This window comes from Poecilia reticulata, chromosome 2, assembly GCF_904066995.2.
Source record: "Poecilia reticulata chromosome 2, P_reticulata-male-v2, whole genome shotgun sequence".
NCBI lineage: Eukaryota > Metazoa > Chordata > Actinopteri > Cyprinodontiformes > Poeciliidae > Poecilia > Poecilia reticulata.
The window spans coordinates 28,190,609-28,209,515 of record NC_088831.1 but is presented as its reverse complement, the minus strand read 5'-3'; the positions used below and the strand labels follow the sequence as shown (position 1 = coordinate 28,209,515).

The 18,907-nt window shown below is 39.8% G+C and overlaps 1 protein-coding gene across 5 annotated transcripts in view; it reads left to right on the top strand.

The window, feature by feature from the left end:
* Window positions 1-18,907, top strand: part of bcl9 (BCL9 transcription coactivator) — a 40,328-nt gene that overhangs the window by 11,611 nt on the left and 9,810 nt on the right. For all 5 annotated transcript variants that reach the window (XM_008401047.3, XM_081602510.1, XM_008401062.3 and 2 more), the window contains exon 3: window positions 16,359-16,819. In XM_008401047.3, coding sequence (XP_008399269.2) covers window positions 16,533-16,819 — 287 coding nt within the window. In that variant the 5' untranslated portion in view covers window positions 16,359-16,532. The remainder of the gene's footprint in view (window positions 1-16,358; window positions 16,820-18,907) is intronic.

Below are 18,907 nucleotides of genomic sequence, written 5' to 3'. Positions count from 1 at the left end.
ACGGATAATCTCTAAAAAAATAATCGATCTCCTCCCTGCTCTGCATAATTACTCTGCTCAGTCAGAAACAGCCACTCGGAGCTAGCAGTAATCAGCTAGCCGCCATGCTATCAGGAAGTTTTCATTCAGTAACTCTGGATTGTTTATTGTAATGGATCCTGTATTTGCCTTTGAATGTCAAGTTTTGTACTTGAATTTTTTTTGGCAATGTTGAGAGGTTTTATTTTGGCTCTTTACATTATTTCGCCTCTTCAGAGCCTTCATATGTTATCAGTCTGTTAAAGATGGTATTACCGATAGCAGTACAATTTGCAGAATGCCTGTTTTGTTTTGTTCTTGGAAAAAGCTATTAAAAACAAGTTTTTGTCTAAATTAAGGTGAATTCATGGTTCCTTTTTCCAAATGTAACCGGTAGCGTTTATGATAAAAAAAAAAATTGTGATTGGCATCGGTGATCGGCCCTCATGGGTGATCGGTATCGGTAGGAAAAAACCTGATCGGCACATCTAATTATACTATTCTTAAAGATCAATAGAACTTTAAATTCTATTGAACGTTTAACACTGCAAGACATTTTAAATACCCCAAATAAATCAACAAAACAACAAATAAAATGAATCATGAAGCCTCTATGAACCAAACTGTCCTTCAAAGAAAGAGCTAGTTGAGACCAATGCATCAGAATGAAGACTTGTCGTCCTGTTTTTGGTAGAGAAAAACAATAAATCATGCAAATGGAAATGATTGAGCTCGTTTTAATTTATCATGCAATTAATTGATTTACTGCTCATTACGACTGGGCTGTTCCTAAGTGCGAGTTTCATTCATTTTTGATGAGTTTCAGCTTATAGTACTGGAGATTGATAACTTTAGAGTTTTGTAATAATCGTAACAATAAAAACAAAGCAAACCAAGAATTGGTGACAAAAGAATTCTTATAGGATTACATATGGCAGCTGCTGGGAAATACAGTATAAATGTGTTTGCTTTCTTCTTACTGGCTGCATTTCATATCTTTTGGTGTACGAGGTCATGCTCTTGTGTGTGTGTGTGTGTGTATGGGGTTAGAGGTGAGGAGGGGGTGGGAGACGGTTGCCCATACAAGATCCTCAGGGATGTGTCCGCTGAGTCAGAGTGAACCAGTCCATCCGTTTTCATGTTTCTCTGCTGTGATTGACATTCCTGACGCAGACGGAGAGCCCCCAGAGGAGGGGTCTGCGGCGGTAGAGGTGCTGTCTGCTGCAGCTAACCAGCTGCAATAGCAGGGATTTTGATCAACTTTGAATGCCTGATAGACAAAATAGGCAATTGGGTAAGCTTAGGTGCTCTTTAGCTGGCATTAAAATGCTGAAGATTTAATTGTCATGGCTATAAAAGGAAAAAAAAATGGGAATAACGTTTTAGAAAAACATTTGTGAGGGATTTGTTTACTACGTGGCACCAAACTTATTTAAAATAAATGCTTTTTGATCCAGACCGCATATTATTCCTATTAAACCTCAGTTTCTGTTTTTATCCTAAACTTTCTATAAGTCACATGATTCAAAGGGCTTAGTATTGTGTTCTGTGTTAATAGTGTAAATTTAGGCCAGTGTACTGGAAATAAGTCCCTGTTCTTTGAGGTTTCCTGATGAGGGATTTGTTTGATTAAATCAATGATTTGAGAATTTAAATTGGATTTTTAATAACAAGCAAAGTCTAACAGATGAACTCAGCTTGCAGGACTAGTTAGTGTTTTACTGCTTACCAGAAAATATTCAGGCATTAGCAGATGGTGCTTACAGACAATGACAATAAGGCAAGCAAACTAAGGACTCCTAAGCAAATTTACCAAACTAAGTTGTGGTTTGTACAGCAAAAATAATTTTAGCACAATCTTTCCATTTCAACAATGTAAAGGATGCCCTGCTTATGGTGATGACTCTATAAATAATCTTCTGCAATATTCCTGATGTGTGTTGCGTGTTCAGAGTGATCTACATCGCTCGGTGGAGCGGTGGGAACCGCTCCAACCTCAAATTAGGAATATTCAACATGTTTGATGGTCTTTAACCAATATTGACTCACTTTTTGTGTTCAGTAAACAAACAGGAGTGTAACCTGTTGAATGTGACCAAAATATGAAGTGGAATCCAAAACACAGAATATCAAAACGGTTGCCATGACTTACCGGAGTGAAAGACTTGTGGACTTCAGAAAAGTTTTTGTTTTTTTCTTTGTCGCCATTGCTTCTTCCTCATCGGCCATGTATCCTCTGAACTCGCGTTTAATCTTGAGAGGTTTTGCGAGATTTTTCTGGCAGGCATCTGAATGCTTGAGGGTAATATGTTTGTAAATGGTGTGTGGTCTATGCTGTGTACACCATTCACTGAAGAACCAAACTTTTTATATTTATGGTTTTGTATCGTCATGTGGGAATTTTTCAGGTCTTGAAATTCAACTGACAATTAAAAAAAAAAAAATCATGCTCTTTGTTGCATTTGACAAAATAACAAAGTTCAAAAATGTCTTTTTGCTGAACTGATTGGCCTTTAAAAAGGTTATTACTACATGTTTTGGAACCTCCTACAGAAGAATTACATCTGTTATTTTAACAAAGTGATAAATTAGGTAGATTTTGATTAAAATATTCAAATTCTACCAAATAAATTCTATTATGTATTGCCAGACAGATGGCACATTTGTATTAATCTATTGTCACTAGAAAAAATGTTTGTTTTTGTACCATTTTATTTTAGATTTATGTAGAGCTGCATAATGTTGAATATTAATTATTACAATCAATGACAACAATATGAACATCACATGCGACTGCTAGAGCTCGTTAAATATTACATGTTCATTCTGTGCATGCCAATATCTCATCAGTTTGATATACCCAATGTAAAATAGAAGAAAGATACTCGGATCCTAAAACTCAAAGATGGGAAAGACAATGGAAAAGACTGAGGAGATCAGAGGGGAAATGTGGATTAAATCCAACCAACATTGTCCTTGCGATGTCGGAGTTCTCCAACTCCGGTGCTTCATATAGTCCCTGTCCTGCAACTTATTGCTGCATCTCTGTTCCAACACGCATTAAATGAATGACTCATAATCGTCTCTGCAGAACCTGATGACATGCTGAGCTCATTCATCCAAGGTTTGATGGGACAGGGATGTTGGTAACAGTTTGCCAAACTGGATTGAAGAATTCTGTTTTATATCATCCAGCCCTAGTTTTATGTTTATACCAAACGGCTACAATAGGAAATGTTTTTCCTATGCTATTGTGAATGTGAATTTTGTTTCAGCACTTGACCTGCCGATGTGCCAGAGCCGATCTCTGTCCAATTTATTCTTTTCTTCTTCATTAACAAGTTTGTGTATAGCTCTAGCGCGGCTTCAAATTTGGACAAGTTGACATTTTTGCCTAGTTGCTGATTGATACGAACAAATTGTGTGTCTTGTAGTGAACTAAAAATATGTACATTCAAGCAGCCATCATAGCAAATATTAGTAGATTTGCAGACTTGGTTCCTTTCAAGTCATCATGAAAAGATTTAATGGAGAGACAGAATTAGTCAAACCGATGAGGACGGGTGTAAAGCGATGTTTGGATTCGGGGACATCAAAATAAATGAGCCGGTTGTTCCAATTCTACCTGGTACATTTAGCAGTGCATTTGCACCATATTAGCATTGTGGGCGAACAGGTTTTGTAGCTATGGAATCGGAGTGGAGGAGCCTAAGAGGAGCTCGGACAGTAATGCAAATGAGCGAGCTGTGACTCATGGGAGTAGCACTTGCCATAAACCTCACTACATCTCAGACATGATTGGGACAGCGGAGTACTGCTGCATGTGGGCATGCATGTGTGCATCTAGCTGCATGTTGGTTGTATATTTAGTTGGACAGTTCTTCAGTGTAAACTGACGTTTGTCATAAAAACACTCCGATTTGGAGCTAATTTACTAATAATTATGTGGTGTAATAATGGAATCTGTCGTGTAATTACCGTTTTTGTGACAGGTTTGTTCAGTACAATATATTTTGGTGATGATGAGCATGTTGGTGGAGAAACCTGAACTGAGACCTGTTTTTACCAGTTATGAAACCAGCTGCTTCACCTTCCCTTTGGTTTTGATGCTCAAAAACACTTTTTTTGTAGCTGTATGCTTCTCTATATGACCAGCAACCAACAGATGTCTTCTACATTCTACCTCGACGGTCTGCTTGGCCTCTGAAAGGCCTTGCCGTTGGGACTTCCCACAATGCTTGTAGTCAGAGGGAGACGTCCTCTCAGCATGAGCGGGGCAGGAATGTGGCCAGAGTGTGGGAGCGACTGTGCGGACAGAGGAAGGGAGGGGGTCACGAACCAGAGAGAACCGTTAAGGGTAGGCGAGGGTCTCTGCAGAGGGCAGCAGAGTTTCTCTTTAGGGGTCTAAAGGTAGGGAAAGGTCTCAGTAAGGGAAATTTGTGCATCAATCCGTTGCAGATACATTGCAGTATCTGCTGCTTGCAGGGGAAAATGTTCACATCCTGAATCAGCTTTTCAACAGGTCTTGCTGGTCCCAGCATTTCCAACTGTAGAAAACTTTCAATAATCAAAGACATTTCATTAAAAATTTTGAAAGATTTATCTGGTCTCAAATGGACCACTTGGCCTTATTGGAACCAAAAAAGGCAACCGAGAGCTAAATGGCAGCTGGACAGACTAGCAGGTTCTAAACTCTTTACATATTTTGTGTTTACAGTTTCTTTGGCATGAGGAACTCCCTAGACCGAATCAACATTAGCGGCCTGTGACGTGAGCTGGTTACCAGTATAAAAGTATATCAAGGTTTTAAAAAGTAATCTTCAAAACCACTAAAATCTTTCATCTTTCCTACAGCTTAAAAGCTTTTTAAAGAGATGCAAGATAAAGAGTGACTATAGTTTTCTCCATCTGTATGGACCATAAGTTGCTAAGCACTGCAGGTCAGCTCGCTGAAAAAAGAAATGACCACTCTGTGATCAACATAGTTCTTGTCTGAATTTGCTATTAACCACGTTATGGTATTATCCGTTTCCAGTACAGCAGTACTCCTGCCGAAGGAGCACCTGCACAGTGCCAGAGGACATAATCTATGTTAATGGCTCGTTTTTCAGACACAAAATCACAAAAACAGCTTGAAGGATGACAAAGTTTTGGGAAATAAAGCGATGGAGAAAGCTTTCAGGAACCGTATCGTAGAAAATGCAACATATGCTGCTGGTTGTTATAATTCCTCAATAGTTTGACCAGAAAATATGAACTTTCTGTAGGAACAAAACTGTAATGTTAAGCAATAGAGTGCAGATTTGTTGCGCAATCATCAGAAGATCTGTTGCTGCCTTAGCTGCACACACACTTGTGGTTAGCTTCTAGAAGTTAGCATTAGCTCAGCTTTTGGTTTGTCATATCAGGCTTTCCTAGAAAGCCAACCTGACGGAAAAACATTTGTGATGTAGCCCCTCTAAAACGGCTTATAGCGAACTGTTTTAATTGGTCACACACCAAATATTCCTGAATTTGCATTAATACACACACTGTGGAAGCTGTCTTAGCACATCAATGGTCCTCTCCTCCTTGGGGTACAGCCAATCGGCACCAAGCAAATTAAGTGCTCTCCATTATTGGTTGCTTTTCAGTTGGCAAACAATACTGTGTGAAGTTGCAGTTGTATTTTGGTATTGGTGTTTTAGCTCCACGGCTGTATTTTCTTTTGACTGTTTTAGACACGCTCCATGTGAAAAAAAATCTACAAATAGGTGGGTTTTCCGTGACTAACATGGAGTTGCATTTTCCAGAAAAAACCAAAAGCAGAATCTGCAAATACTGAACCGCGATTGGGCTTGGGTCCCTCTGCATAATGATTTATGCCTTCTAGCATTTTAATTTCAACCATAGGCTTAAGCAAAATTATAGAATAGACATCTGCTAAGCTTTGAAGTAGTTTACTGATTTTGTAATATTATCCCTTTCAGCTGTGCTGTTTAGAGAGTATAGCGAACTAATATTAGCTGGATAGCTATTTTTTGCTTTGTCTGCTAGCCTGCAGTCAGCTGCTAAGCAGATATGCCTCTCATACCTCACCAAATGAAGTTTTAAAAGTTACCTTGCATGACAGTAATGGTTGCCAGTTAGTCGTAGCCTCTGTTCAGCCAGATGACTAGCAACACATGGTAGCAGGCGGAAGAGATGCATTTCTCTGTACTTTGTACTTTTTCTTGCCTTCGATAAAAAAAAAAAGCTTTACACCAGTCATGCACCAATCAACCAGATATAAGAATTTTGCTGTTTTTTCTTTATTCTTCACATGATACTTTTACTTAAGCTGCCAGTGAGTGCATAAGCCTGCCTTTTATTTAAAAAGATCACAGTATGTAGTTTCACAACAGTCATAGTGCACAAAATGGTATGAATATTTCCACGCAACTAGGCCTGACACAATAACAAATTTTGCTGGACGATTAATTGTCTAAAAAATTATTGCGATAAACTATATTGTTTCAAGACCTTTTGACACTGATTTAATGACTAATTTTGGATTAGGATTTAATGAAATGATTAATACATGTAATTTCCTGATAGATGCACCTTATTTTCAAAAGAACCCATATCACTGGAACTGAAATTAAATAAAACGACCAAAAACAAAAATAAAATGGATTCTCAGTCTCCATTAACAAAAAACTAAACATAAAGCCAAAGTGAAAATAAATACTGCAAGCAACCAAAAGAGTTCAGATTATGAAGTCTGTATACTATATTGCCCTTCAGTAATCACTAGATTTAAGTGGAGAAAACGGGCACATCCGACTACCTGATACAGTAGCTCACACTACACCATTTTCTGCCCCTATTTTCCCCTTATGACAATCTTAGATCGTTGGCCGATCTAACCGATCATCCTGCAGTGTGTGGTAGGTCGCCACTCCGATCTAAATCAGGGTTTTTCCCCGTCTGGGAGCTTAACGCTGAATGTGACAGGTAGCCAATTAGAAAGCACGGATTCTCCTCCGCGCTTTCTGAGGGGAAATTACGGAGGGGAATCCCAAACAGCTGACACAGCACAACACGAAGTCCAGTGGACATTGGAGATGATGTGGTGGTATCATCAATGTTTATTCAACATTTCGTGCAAGTAATATAGAAATGAAAAGGGGAGGAGCTGAAGCTAAATTGCTACCTCAGTTGATAAACCTGGTAAGTTTTCAGCTGTTCTTCGTTAACGTGACATAAATAGGTTATGATTTTCATTCAGTCAGGACTTTACACTGACAAAAGCCACATGCATCACAGGTGGATTCTAGTAAAGCATTGATTAATGCTTATGTAAAATGAGTTAACTGGACTTGTAGCCATTATTTGGTGCCCATGTGGCTGGACACCACATGGCATGACGAACCCGATCGAACCTAGGATTTCTGCCGGCTAAAGTGTGGTCTCAGATTTTGAAAATGGGCCGACAACTCGTGTAGTGTGCGCTGGACATTACACGAAGGAAATGAGGAAGGGAGGGTCAGTGGAGAGCACCGGAGCTGAGCCTTTTTCATTCAGTGTCAACAGAAAAAAGGCCGGAAGAGACGATAAACACGATAATTAAAATGAGGTCGATGGGTTTAATTTATCGTCCGATTAATTGATTTATCGTTTATTGCAACAGGCATACACGCAACACATTCGTTTTGTTTGTGGCAGTAAGCAGCTCAGCAAAAACGGTGTGAAATCGACTACAAAGAAGAATCGCATTCAAAATTATGTAGTCTTATTTTAGTCTGACATTTTAATAGCGATGCAGCGATTGATTGGTTTTGGTCCATGATCAGCAGGTCTGTTACTGAAACAAATGATTCTTATTGCCTCAAAACTAAAAACTCCAACCATTTTAGTTCGGTCAGTAAATGCGCCAACTAGCAGCATATCCCTTGTACTTTGTCATGTTAGATAAAAATCTAAGAAAGGGAAAAATGCATGTACAGGAATAATGTATCTAGAAAAATATATCTACCAAGAAAGTCAGATTGGTGCATCGCTGCTTTAAATTGCAGGACTTGTGTGATGGAAAGTGTTGGCAGTTTTGAAACCATTGCAAATTAAGCATCTGTATTCCCTGATGCCATTAATGAGCCCATCTTTGGTCCTAAAGCTAGTACATATTAATATGTAATGCAAGACAAAGTTATAAGCACTGTCATTGAAGCACAAGTTATGAAAGTTTCATTAATTGTTTTTAAGCAACATTTAATAATGCTCTTCATATTATTGTAAAATACTTCTTTATTCTGAATTTGACATTTCTCTATCGATGTTACACCCCTTTTTGCAACCAGAGGTACACTGTTGCTGGTCTTTCAGTTTCATTGTTTAACTTCCTTTAGAAGATCGAGTACTTGTATGAGAGAGACCTCTTGTTGAGGAGACGGAGGGCAGATGGGCAGAGATGGAAGCGCGAGGTTTGTGTGTGTGTTAGACGGAGCGAGCCAGGGAGCCGATTGCTAGGCCTGCTGCTCGAGCTGGCGGCCACACATGGCACCTTGCCCAGCTTACGCTAGCAGATGTGTCACTAGTGACTCAGCTGTGTGTGTGAACGTCCACGTCTGGGACACAGACACCCACCCTCTCACTCTGTGAAGAGAGGGAGTTGTTTAATGACCCCCACCCCCACCTCTTTCACCTCACTCGAAGCAGTAGATCTGTGTGGCACCCCGCTCCCGTCCTGTTTGCATTGCCACCTCCGTTCTTGTGACAGACACGGTGAGGCTTCTGTCAGCACGTTTGTATATGACAGAATGTGACAGTGTATACATGTCGCCTCCCTGGGGACGGAGGGGCATCGTCTGCTGACCAGAAGAGCAGAGGAGCCGAAAGTGAGGAATGATGAGTGAGGAAATGCTGGGCGGACCAGCAGAAATGGCTGCGACTAGTCCCAACGATTCAATTCAGGGTCAAGGTAAAACCTGGGAGGAGAAGGAAGGAGCTGCATATTTATTGTTCTCAGGCTGAAGCTATTCAGCGTGGAGAATGCGGAAAAGTTTGAGTTCATGGTAAATATTTGAATGACCTGGTTTCGGTAGGGACAGGACACCGGTCGTAGATTCTGGAAGTTGAGTCTCTGTCGTCGTCTCTGTCAGGGAAGATGCATCACGTCAAAAGCTGAAGCTCTATCTTTAGCGACACGCGGCATTCCTCGCATTCTGTGTGCACCGAGAGCTAATCATGAGTGCTAATGCAGGGTGTGGCGTGCTAAAGTAGTGTTCTCAGGAAGTCACCTCAACAGGTGAATGTTTCTTGAGTCAGAGGGGGGGAGGTATGGATATCTAACCAATGTCATTGTTCTGAGCATTGAGCAAGTCCTTATTTGCATTTGTGTGATTGCCTCATATTCTGCCTTTTGTTGCATCTCAAGCAGAGACATGAAGAGCCAGTTGTACTGCAGGTTTTGTTTTGTTGTTGTCAATAAAGACCCAAGTAAAACGTGTCCTCAATTTATTATTGAACCTAAAGATTCAGTAAACACACTTCACTGCTAAAGGTATTGCACTTGAAATGCAGTGTAATACAACATCTGGTATATAATGATTTACAATTAGTTGGTAGAACTGTTGCCTTTCAGCTTGAAGGTTATTGGTTTAAATCCCACTCTGGGGTCTCTCTGCATGGAGGTGCAACAGGCTGAAAACCAAAACCAGCCCAATAAAGAGGAGCTATAAGATATTTGTTGCACAGTTTTTAAAGACTTTTGTGGGCGATTAGCACAGTTAGCATTGCTAACTGTAAGCACAGCCGCTCTGTGTGCTTAACAGATGGTAAATATTTGACCCTGTGTCTTCCTTCAAGCTTTTGACATTTCCAGTTCTTGCACATTTTATGACAGAGACTTAGAATAATAATACAGCAAATTTCTGAAAGGCACCTTGTTTGTTTGCTAAAGGTAATTTCTTGTCTGATATAACTTTAAAAGCTCTTAATGTTTCCTCAAAACACACAGCAAAAATTGTATATGAAATTGTAAATCTATGAGATTACCATGTACAGTTTTATTTTGTTTTTGGCTGCAAGCTTAACCCTGACTAAAATCGGCCAAAAGATGATCTGCAGCAACACAAAACCAGGGACTCTGGATCAATGACTGTTACCGTGTCATCAACACGATATCAGCTCAGTGATTGACCATCTCTTTTGGATACAGCTGGAATATCTGGATCTGGAGTGCATTGGATAAAATGTCAGTAAAAAATAATAAAGTTGACTCTGATGGAGTCATAGAAAAGTAAAAATCGCTAATTACTGCTTTGTTGTGTGCAGCTTCTAATCAAAATTTGATTCAAGATGTCTAGACAGGTTCTTATTTCTTTAGGGTTCGGATGAATCATCCTGATAAAATTTTAGACATTAAAAACCAAAAATAAGTCGGTGGAAAAATATTTTAACAGGTTGTGTTCCCAAGTTTTTCATTGCTATCCTGATTTAATTTTTGCAGTCACCAGCAGGGTGCAAATTGTGATGCTGTGTGAAGACACGCGGCGGTTTTTCTACTATTGACAGTTAGCTGCTGCTTCTTCACAATGTCGCTGATGGCCGCTCGTTTTGTGTATTCTTGCAGAAAACCGCGGGGAGAGGTGGAAATAATGTCTGATATCGCCCTAAACAAATAATGGGCTGAGGCGGCTCTTGAGATGGAGGCCAAGCAGACGGAGGGCGGGTGGGAGAGAAATAGAGCTGGAAAGAGAGACCAATATTCTATTTTGACTGAACTGCAAAATGGGATTTGCATAAATAAGGCTGAAACATCAGCAGGGCCTTTTTTTGTAGCCAACAGCGAGGCTAAGATGAGGGAAAAGAGATGATTTGTGTGTTTGTACGTGTGGGAGATTTTTTTATTTTTTTTCCCCTTCCTCGTTTTAAAATGAAAAACAAGCTGGCAGCAAGGTCAGAGTTTCCTCCTTCTTTTAATCCTTTGCCTTACCTGTGGAGAAAACTGCCGGAAACGACGATGATGAAAAGCTCTTATTTCCTCCCTCTCATAAGATTTGCTGACGTAGCTGGGAGGGGTCTACCCTTTAACCAAAGTATGATGACTGTTGCATAAGCATAAAATAAATAAACCCCAAATCCAATCAGACTATTTTCTGCCTTCCTTTTCATCTGGCGCTCCATATTTAAAGGAAAAAAGCTCATATTTGGAGCCTCATTATCTTGTTTTCCCATTACCTATAATGAACTTGAGCGCCGCGTCTTCCTCATGATGGACAGTTCAGTTTCTTTTACTGCAGAAAAAGTGAGATTGATCTCTCCGATTACTTGAATGAAGCTTTGTTGTCTTTGTGCGTGCAGAGTACACACCTGGTGCGTTTGTGGATCAGTGTATTCCTCGTGACAGTCATGTCAGCAAGCTCTCCAATTAGTGTCTCGTTAGTGGGGAATTAGAGGCAACAGATGATTGACACTTCATACTGTTTGTGCCTCTGTGCTGGCACATCCTCGCTTCAGACACATTTGTGTAAAATTCATGTTTAGGCTTTGATGGAACCGCTGGAGGGCATACATGCCAGTTAGGGCTGAATGAGCTGGAGGCTGGACCTTGATTTGCTATAAATTATGATTCAAAGAAACAAAATATGCTTTTCTGTGGATTCGTTTTTGGAACCGGCACAACTGGCTTCAAGACCTTACTTGGAGATTTTTACCGACTGGGAAAAACGGAGGACGGATCTGAAAGTGGGAGAGTTTAAGTACTTGTTAAGACCTCATGCGTCAAAGCAGGCATGAAGAGAGTGCCTCTTTTCTCCGCCCCTAAAAACAACTTAACTCCAGCTTAAGTCTGTATCTCATATTACGCAAAATTATAAAATCTCAACTTGGATTCTCTTTTATTTTTATTTTTGGAGGTGCAACACATCTAAAACATCCAGGTGGACCAATGTCATTCTTAAGTAAATTTCATTGACTAGATATTGATATATCACTGTGGACCAGATGTTTATCGTCGGTGTTTGAGGTTGTTTTGTACCGGTGTTAAAATGTCTGACTTGTACATCTGAGTCATGCAAATTCCTACATCTGTACCAACCCACTAAGGTCTAAAAGATTTAGTTTTCAGTGTTCATGGACAGAATCTTGAGATGTAGTCGTGAAAAGAAAGATGTCTGGTTTGCTTTTTTGTAGATGATGTGGTTCTGTTAGCATCTCAGCTGTTCGGAGCCGGGCGTGAAGCGGTTGGATAAGTCGGTCACATTGCCTGTCCTGTTGACTTGATGCAGTGGAAAAGCTTTTCTAAGGCACCTTACTGGACTAAGACTATTGGACTGCAATATTAGGTCTCAAAAGGATTGAGATGATCCTTTTTGTTAGTTTTAAGTGGTAGCTTTTGCTGTTGGTGTTGCCTAGTTTGAGTATTTTATAGTTTATTTAAATCTTATGTAAAGAAACTATGCGCCTCCAGTGGATGCCGTAATTGTAAATGTGAACTGGAATCTCAGAAATTAAGGGAACTTATCCTTTAATCTTCTTTGTAATTCACTGTTCATTACTATCCGGAGATTTGAAAGCACTTTGCGTGTGTAGTGAATATGCTTTTTGTATTTATATTTCCCAAATGCGATAATTATTTCTGTCAGCTGTCTATGTCTGCTTTCTTCCAGTTACTTGAAGTCCTAGAGATTCCCATGTGTATCTTGGGAGATAATGGGGCTGCACTGTATTAGAAAAAACATAAGGTTCAATAATGTTGAATATTTCATTGATGATTAACCCACATTTTCATCGCTTTTTATTTTCCATCTTTTTGCAGCATCTTGATGAATATCTGCATCAGGTTTGGGCAGCAAGAGCCCATCCAGCTGTCTAAATGTCTCATCTGCATGCAGATTAAAGAAACAGGGCAACTCCTACATCTCTGCATCATACGGAGACCAATGATTGCAATCTGGCATAGCGAAGCACTAAATGAAGTCCCGTTACACTAAAGCTGAGTAATTTGGATCATGGATTTTATTTGATGATCAAGTCTTTATGGTCTCTCTAAAATTTTACGTTTTCTGTTTTATTTTTCTTTGGGCCGGCTTGTGTCTAATCACTTTTATTTCTGCCTTCTGTCTTCATTAGCTTAGCCTGTCGAATTTCCATGATGCTGAGTTTGCTTCGGCTCGAGAAAAAGCTGATCTTGCGCCATTTTGGTGACACGTTTTTGTAAATGGCAATGAATGAGTTCAACACCTGTCTGGAGAGACTCCTCTCTGGTGTCCCACAGTTTGATTTGGTTTCACTGAAGCCGGCTTCTGTTTGTGTGTAGCAGCGATCTGTGGCGCTGACGGTTGTAAATCACTCTTCCTGTAGACCAGCTGAGAGGAGCGTGTTGCTGTCCAAGCAGGAGCCGCTGTGTTTGTCTGCCCCCCTCCCCCCCCTCAAACACTCCACACAGTCTGCCTCTCTCCAGGGGAACTCTGGAGCCAGTTACAATGTTGAGTGTTTTTGGAAGAGCTCCTAAATATTTGCAGGATGACAATGTAATCCGACTGCCTGGGCTGCCTTCGTTTTTAGCAGGATTGTGCTCCTCGTTGTTCAGACACTGGCTAGTTTGGAGTGGATTGCAAACCTGGGCATTTGATTCCTTGTGATGCTTTAAATTCAATCCCTATTGTCTCAATGTAGTACTACGGTATCGTAATCATATTACAGATGGTTCATCTTAGAGACGGTTCTGTTTTTCATGAGTAGCAATGAATTTTCTTAAGTATTTAAACTTGAGTTGTTCAACAGCCAGAAAAAGACAATATTTAGTGTTTGTCCAGCATAGTATATGCTGCATATAAAATATAATGCCTGAAATATTAGCAAAAGATCTATCTTCACAAAGTAATGGTAAAAATGTTGCGCATGATGCATCAATGAAAAAAATTCTTTGCTTACTGAATAAAAAATATATTTTTGGGATTAAGAGTTTATCACTTCCAACACTTTTAATGATTCTGCAAAAGTTAAGCAATTACACAAATTGTGAATTTTACTCAAAATTAAAGCTGCAATAAACCTCTATAATTTTCTTCACTCTACTCCAGTGGTCTCCAAGCTACGGCCCGCGGGCTGGATCCGGCCCGCCGCCACATTTGGTCCGGCCCCCTGAACAATACCAGAGAGAATTCAGATTTTTTTTCATATATTGTATTTTCTGGTTTATATATGGATTTTTCTTCAACCACCAGGGGGCTCTAGCAGGAAGTGTGCCCTGTAAACTGGGTGTTTTGTTTTGCATGGTGCATTGCTGCCATCTGTTGGACTTTTAGGGAACTGCTTGACTTTTATGTTATTTAATTAGTACGGTTGTTTGCTAGCAGTAGAGCAGATGAACACACGTGTTTGTTATGAACGCCGCATTCCAGGTTTCCCTCAATGAAATATGTACTAGTCAGTCCCAGTGACCGTTTTACTAACGGTTTTTGCTCCCCCCTCCCGTCAACGATGTCCGGCAGCGCAGGTGTTAAATGTAACACTTCTGTTACAAACTGACTCCGGCCCCCCACCAGAGAAGGAAAAAGTTATGTGGCCCTCACAGGAAAAAGTTTGGGGACCACTGCTCTACTCTCTCATCTGCCTTGAGCCCTTTGGAAACTGTCCTGTCTCAAATATGGGCATCTACTTCAGTGAGACTACATCCGTGGGGCTTAAAATGATTGACTTGGAAAATGAGTTTATAAAGCTTAAAAGATGGTCATCTCTTCTCGCAAAACATTCCAAATAGTCCTTTGCGATATCAACATTGTGCACACTGATATTGCAGTCATGATATAGAGTCTTGTTCAGTAAATTAGAATATGCGTTCCAATAAGGCTCGTATGTAAATAACCTTTAGCATTAAACATGCTTTTCATTAAGCTAACATTTCCATAAGAATGTTTAATTGGTCTGATGTAATGTTCTAATCTTAAATGTTGTGTTTTCATTAGCTGTAAGTGGAAAATTATCATGATTAATAGAAATGTATATTAAACATCAGTCTGTATATAATTAAACTATATAATGGGTTTCACTTAGTGAATTGAATTACTGAAATAAATCAACATTTCAATAACATTCTACCACAATCCTGGCCGCCCTCTTATTACAAAGAAATAATATTCATCCTTGTTTATACTACATTCACAAAGTACAGTACTATAAAAATCTGAATGCTTGTTCTTTTACTGTTCTGTCACAATTCTTTGTCTCAAACTTAAATCTGTTGTTGAGTTTATAACTTCAAAAAAAACTCCCCATTCAAAAGGGAAACGTCTTTTTCACAAACTGAGAACGTGCTGTTACACACGAAAACTCTCTGGGGATAAAAACCTCATTTTTATTGAGCATTAGTGATTTCTCCATAGAGTGAATAAGAATTTAATTTGCTGAGCTGTTCTTCAGAGAGAAACCTTCCATGCTCGTTTATGTAATGTGATAATGACCAGAGTTGAATTGGGGTTATCTTGCTTAAACAAAAAATATACACCGAACCCTCTGACTTTGGCTGAGTCCAGTTTTCTCAGCTATCCTCTTATTTTTTTTCATTTTATTTATTTTTTCACCAACAGGGACAAATGTTTTGCACTAGTCCCATTCACACCAACCCACTGTTTAGTGAAACTGTAACATTTTTGTGGATTCAAGGGACATTTTCCCAATAAGCCTCTGAAATTTCCAGACAGCAGTCTCATGTAAACGTGGCGTTGGGGGCATTCAAACGCCAGCAATGCTTTCTGGAATGCAGTTCATCGGTATTGCACATGCAGTGCAACATGGCCGTTCATGCAGCTGGAATTTTGTTGAACTACGACCACAGTTGAAACATGGCATTTATCAAACTCCCAATGACAAACACGTCCTCTCTCGGGGAGCTTTTTAAAAGGATCAAAGACATTCATCAATAAACCAACATTCATTGGACTGTTAGTTGAATCAGTCAAATCGTGACTGTGTCACCGGATTTGAACTTTGATCAACGCTTCACTAACGAAAACAAATTTACTTTAGTTGAGTTTCAGCTGTTGGTTGTTTAAAATGGTCGCATTGTAAAACATGGGTGAAAAATAATGACACTAAACTGATGTAGTCAATACCAGATCAAGTCTAAGGAAATGAACTAATTAACATATTTTATTTATTTTTTTTTTTACAATTTTTTTCTTCATGTTGATAACTGAATGTTTTTTAAGGGCCCGCATGAGTTTATTCTGGGATCTATGAACTTGAGCTGACTCGAATCATAAAGTAAAACTTTATTTTAGAGTTGCAGTAATACTAAAGTGATTGGAAATGGAATACGTGTTTAAGTTTTAAGACTGTAGCCCCTTGTTAACTCGCTCTTTCTTTTCTCTCCGCAGTGTGCCCAAGGGCCGTTGAAAGCCCCCTAGGGGGAGTTTCATAAATACACAAAGAACAAGAAAAGCCTTCTGGACTATTGTTTTTGTTTTTACACACTTTCCATTTCACACACACACACACACACACACATCCACATACACACACACCCACTCACAGACAAGGACGTAGGGAGAATGTTGGAGGTGCAGGAGGAAAGGCCAGCGGCGGCAGGTACAGCAGCGACACATTTCACCAAGAAGGAGCGAGCAAAGAAAGACAGAGAGGAGGCCAAGGACGGCCGGGGGAACCTGTCCAACATCACCAATCCCGTCTCCGGCTCCAGGAACGTGCGTGCAAAAGCGCCGCTCACACACACAGGCAGCCCTCACCAGCTCATCACTCCACCCTGTTCTGTAGTCCTGGGAGCCCCATCAATGCACTCCAATAGGCTGAAGAACTCCCCGTCCACCAACACGCAGAGGTAGGCGGACTTACACATCTGCCCACATTGGCTTTTGCTTGCTTGCTAAAGTATTGACACCCGTTGAAATATTTCACAAATTGTTGTTATAACACATTCAGTGTGTTTTATTTGGATTTTATGTGGTCGGAGAACACAAATCGGTAAAAATAAAATATGAAGTGGAAATAAAAATATAAATATGCTCTTCAATGTTTTTCAGAATTAAAACTTGCATTTCTTTCATCCCCATGTACTCTGTTACACCTAAATAACATTCAGATCAATCAGTTGTTTTTGGCTAGTAGATGGAATCCACCAATTTATTCTTGGTATAAACCCAGTTGCAAAGGCCTCACAGAGCATTGTTTATCATGAAGACCAAGTTAGTCATAAAATAATACTGCAGACTTTGATCATTGCTGAAAAGGCTAGCGGAAAAGTAGAGTATGGCACAAGCTAAACTAAATGTACCAAGATGTGGCAGTCCAGTCAAAATGACTGGCAGAGCAAGGAGAACATTCAGCAGAGAAGCAGCCAAGAGGCCCTTGGTAACTTTGGAAGAGCTGCAGATTGTCCTTAAAAAATACTATATTAAGTCGGTTCAAAGTTTGCAGCAAACATGTGCAAGAAGTTGCTCAGATGAGACTCAAGTCTTAACTTTTACTTCCAAAATGGTTTGTGTGTCAGACTGAGAAACATGCTGAGGAACTGCTTTGTGTAAGCAGGGCTAGAGAAGCTGCTCAGAGTTGACGTGAACATGGATGGAGCTTAATGCAGCTCGTTAGAAGACTTGAGGTCGTGGTGGAGGTTTTAGCTTCCAAGTTTTTAGTCTATTCTGAAAGCACGTCATTTGCACATGCGCTAAAATAAATGCTTGTGGGAGTGTGTTTTTTTTCTTCTTCTTTTTGTATATCATAAATTGTATAAATGGCATATGATTTGAAAAGAATAACAAAAATACAGATAAACATTTTTAGGTCAAAGAATACCCATGCACCAGCATCCCGGGTTCAGAACCAAATTCAACAGAGAATTTGTAACAAGACTTGGCCATGTGAAAAACATGCATAATTTCTAATATTTCATTTCAAAAGTCCACTGCTTTGTGTTAATCTATTACACAAAGAGCTAATAAAAGTTCAAGCTAGTGGTTATGTAGCAAAATGCTGTTCATAAAATAGTTGTTGATAGAATGAAATATTTTGCATCAGTTTCTTCTATGTGTTAAAAGTGCATATGTACCTTGGATGTTGCTTAATGAAGCGTCTCTTCAAATTTACACATAAATCCTTTGATTTTCCACTCAAAGACTTGACCTTGTACTGAACTGGTTCAGAGAATCGGGTGTGAAATGGTGAACTCCATCAGTGGTGAACTCTCATCAGAAAATGCAATAGTGCTGTCTTTGTGGAGTGCAGCAAATCCAGGAAATGATACTCTCACCACTCTGCGAAAAATTGCTGTTTTGTTTACAGCTTCTGGAGAAAAAGCTGATGTAACTTCCTGTTTTGTGTTGGCATCAATGCCACTCATAATCAGGTAGATCTCCAGTATTGAGAAGCGGAGCAGCAAGGTAGAGGCGAGTGTACCGAATGTGTGCACTCGCTAGTAGTAAATATTCCAGATGATAACCTGCTGTGTTGCACATGCTGCAACTTGTTTTTTCCAGTCTTACTACTTATTGTCACAGATTCAGTTTGTGTGGAATCACCTAAAACTTGACATTTATGGCTCAAATGATCAATTTTGTATCTGTATAAAAAGTATGTGTTCAAGCTGTGGTTTCGATGTCCTGCATCCTGCTGATGCAAAATGGGTATCTTTGCTTAACTTACCTCTTCAGTTGTGATGGCGAACTATTCTGGGGTCAGGGAGTCCGCTGGGCTTGGAAGTTCTCCCTCCTGACTCATGGTTCTGGAGTCCCTGGAAACTGCTGTCTGGACTGCCAAGACTCTGGCTTTGTTTTTCTTTCTGCTAGTTGTGCGACCATGTGTACGTTCATGCAGTCTCACCAGGCTGCAGCTTCAGTCTTTGGACTTGTTTGTTTCTGCTTCACACTGCTTGTTGGGAGTCTACACTATTTGTGTGCAAGGAAGAGAAGAGACA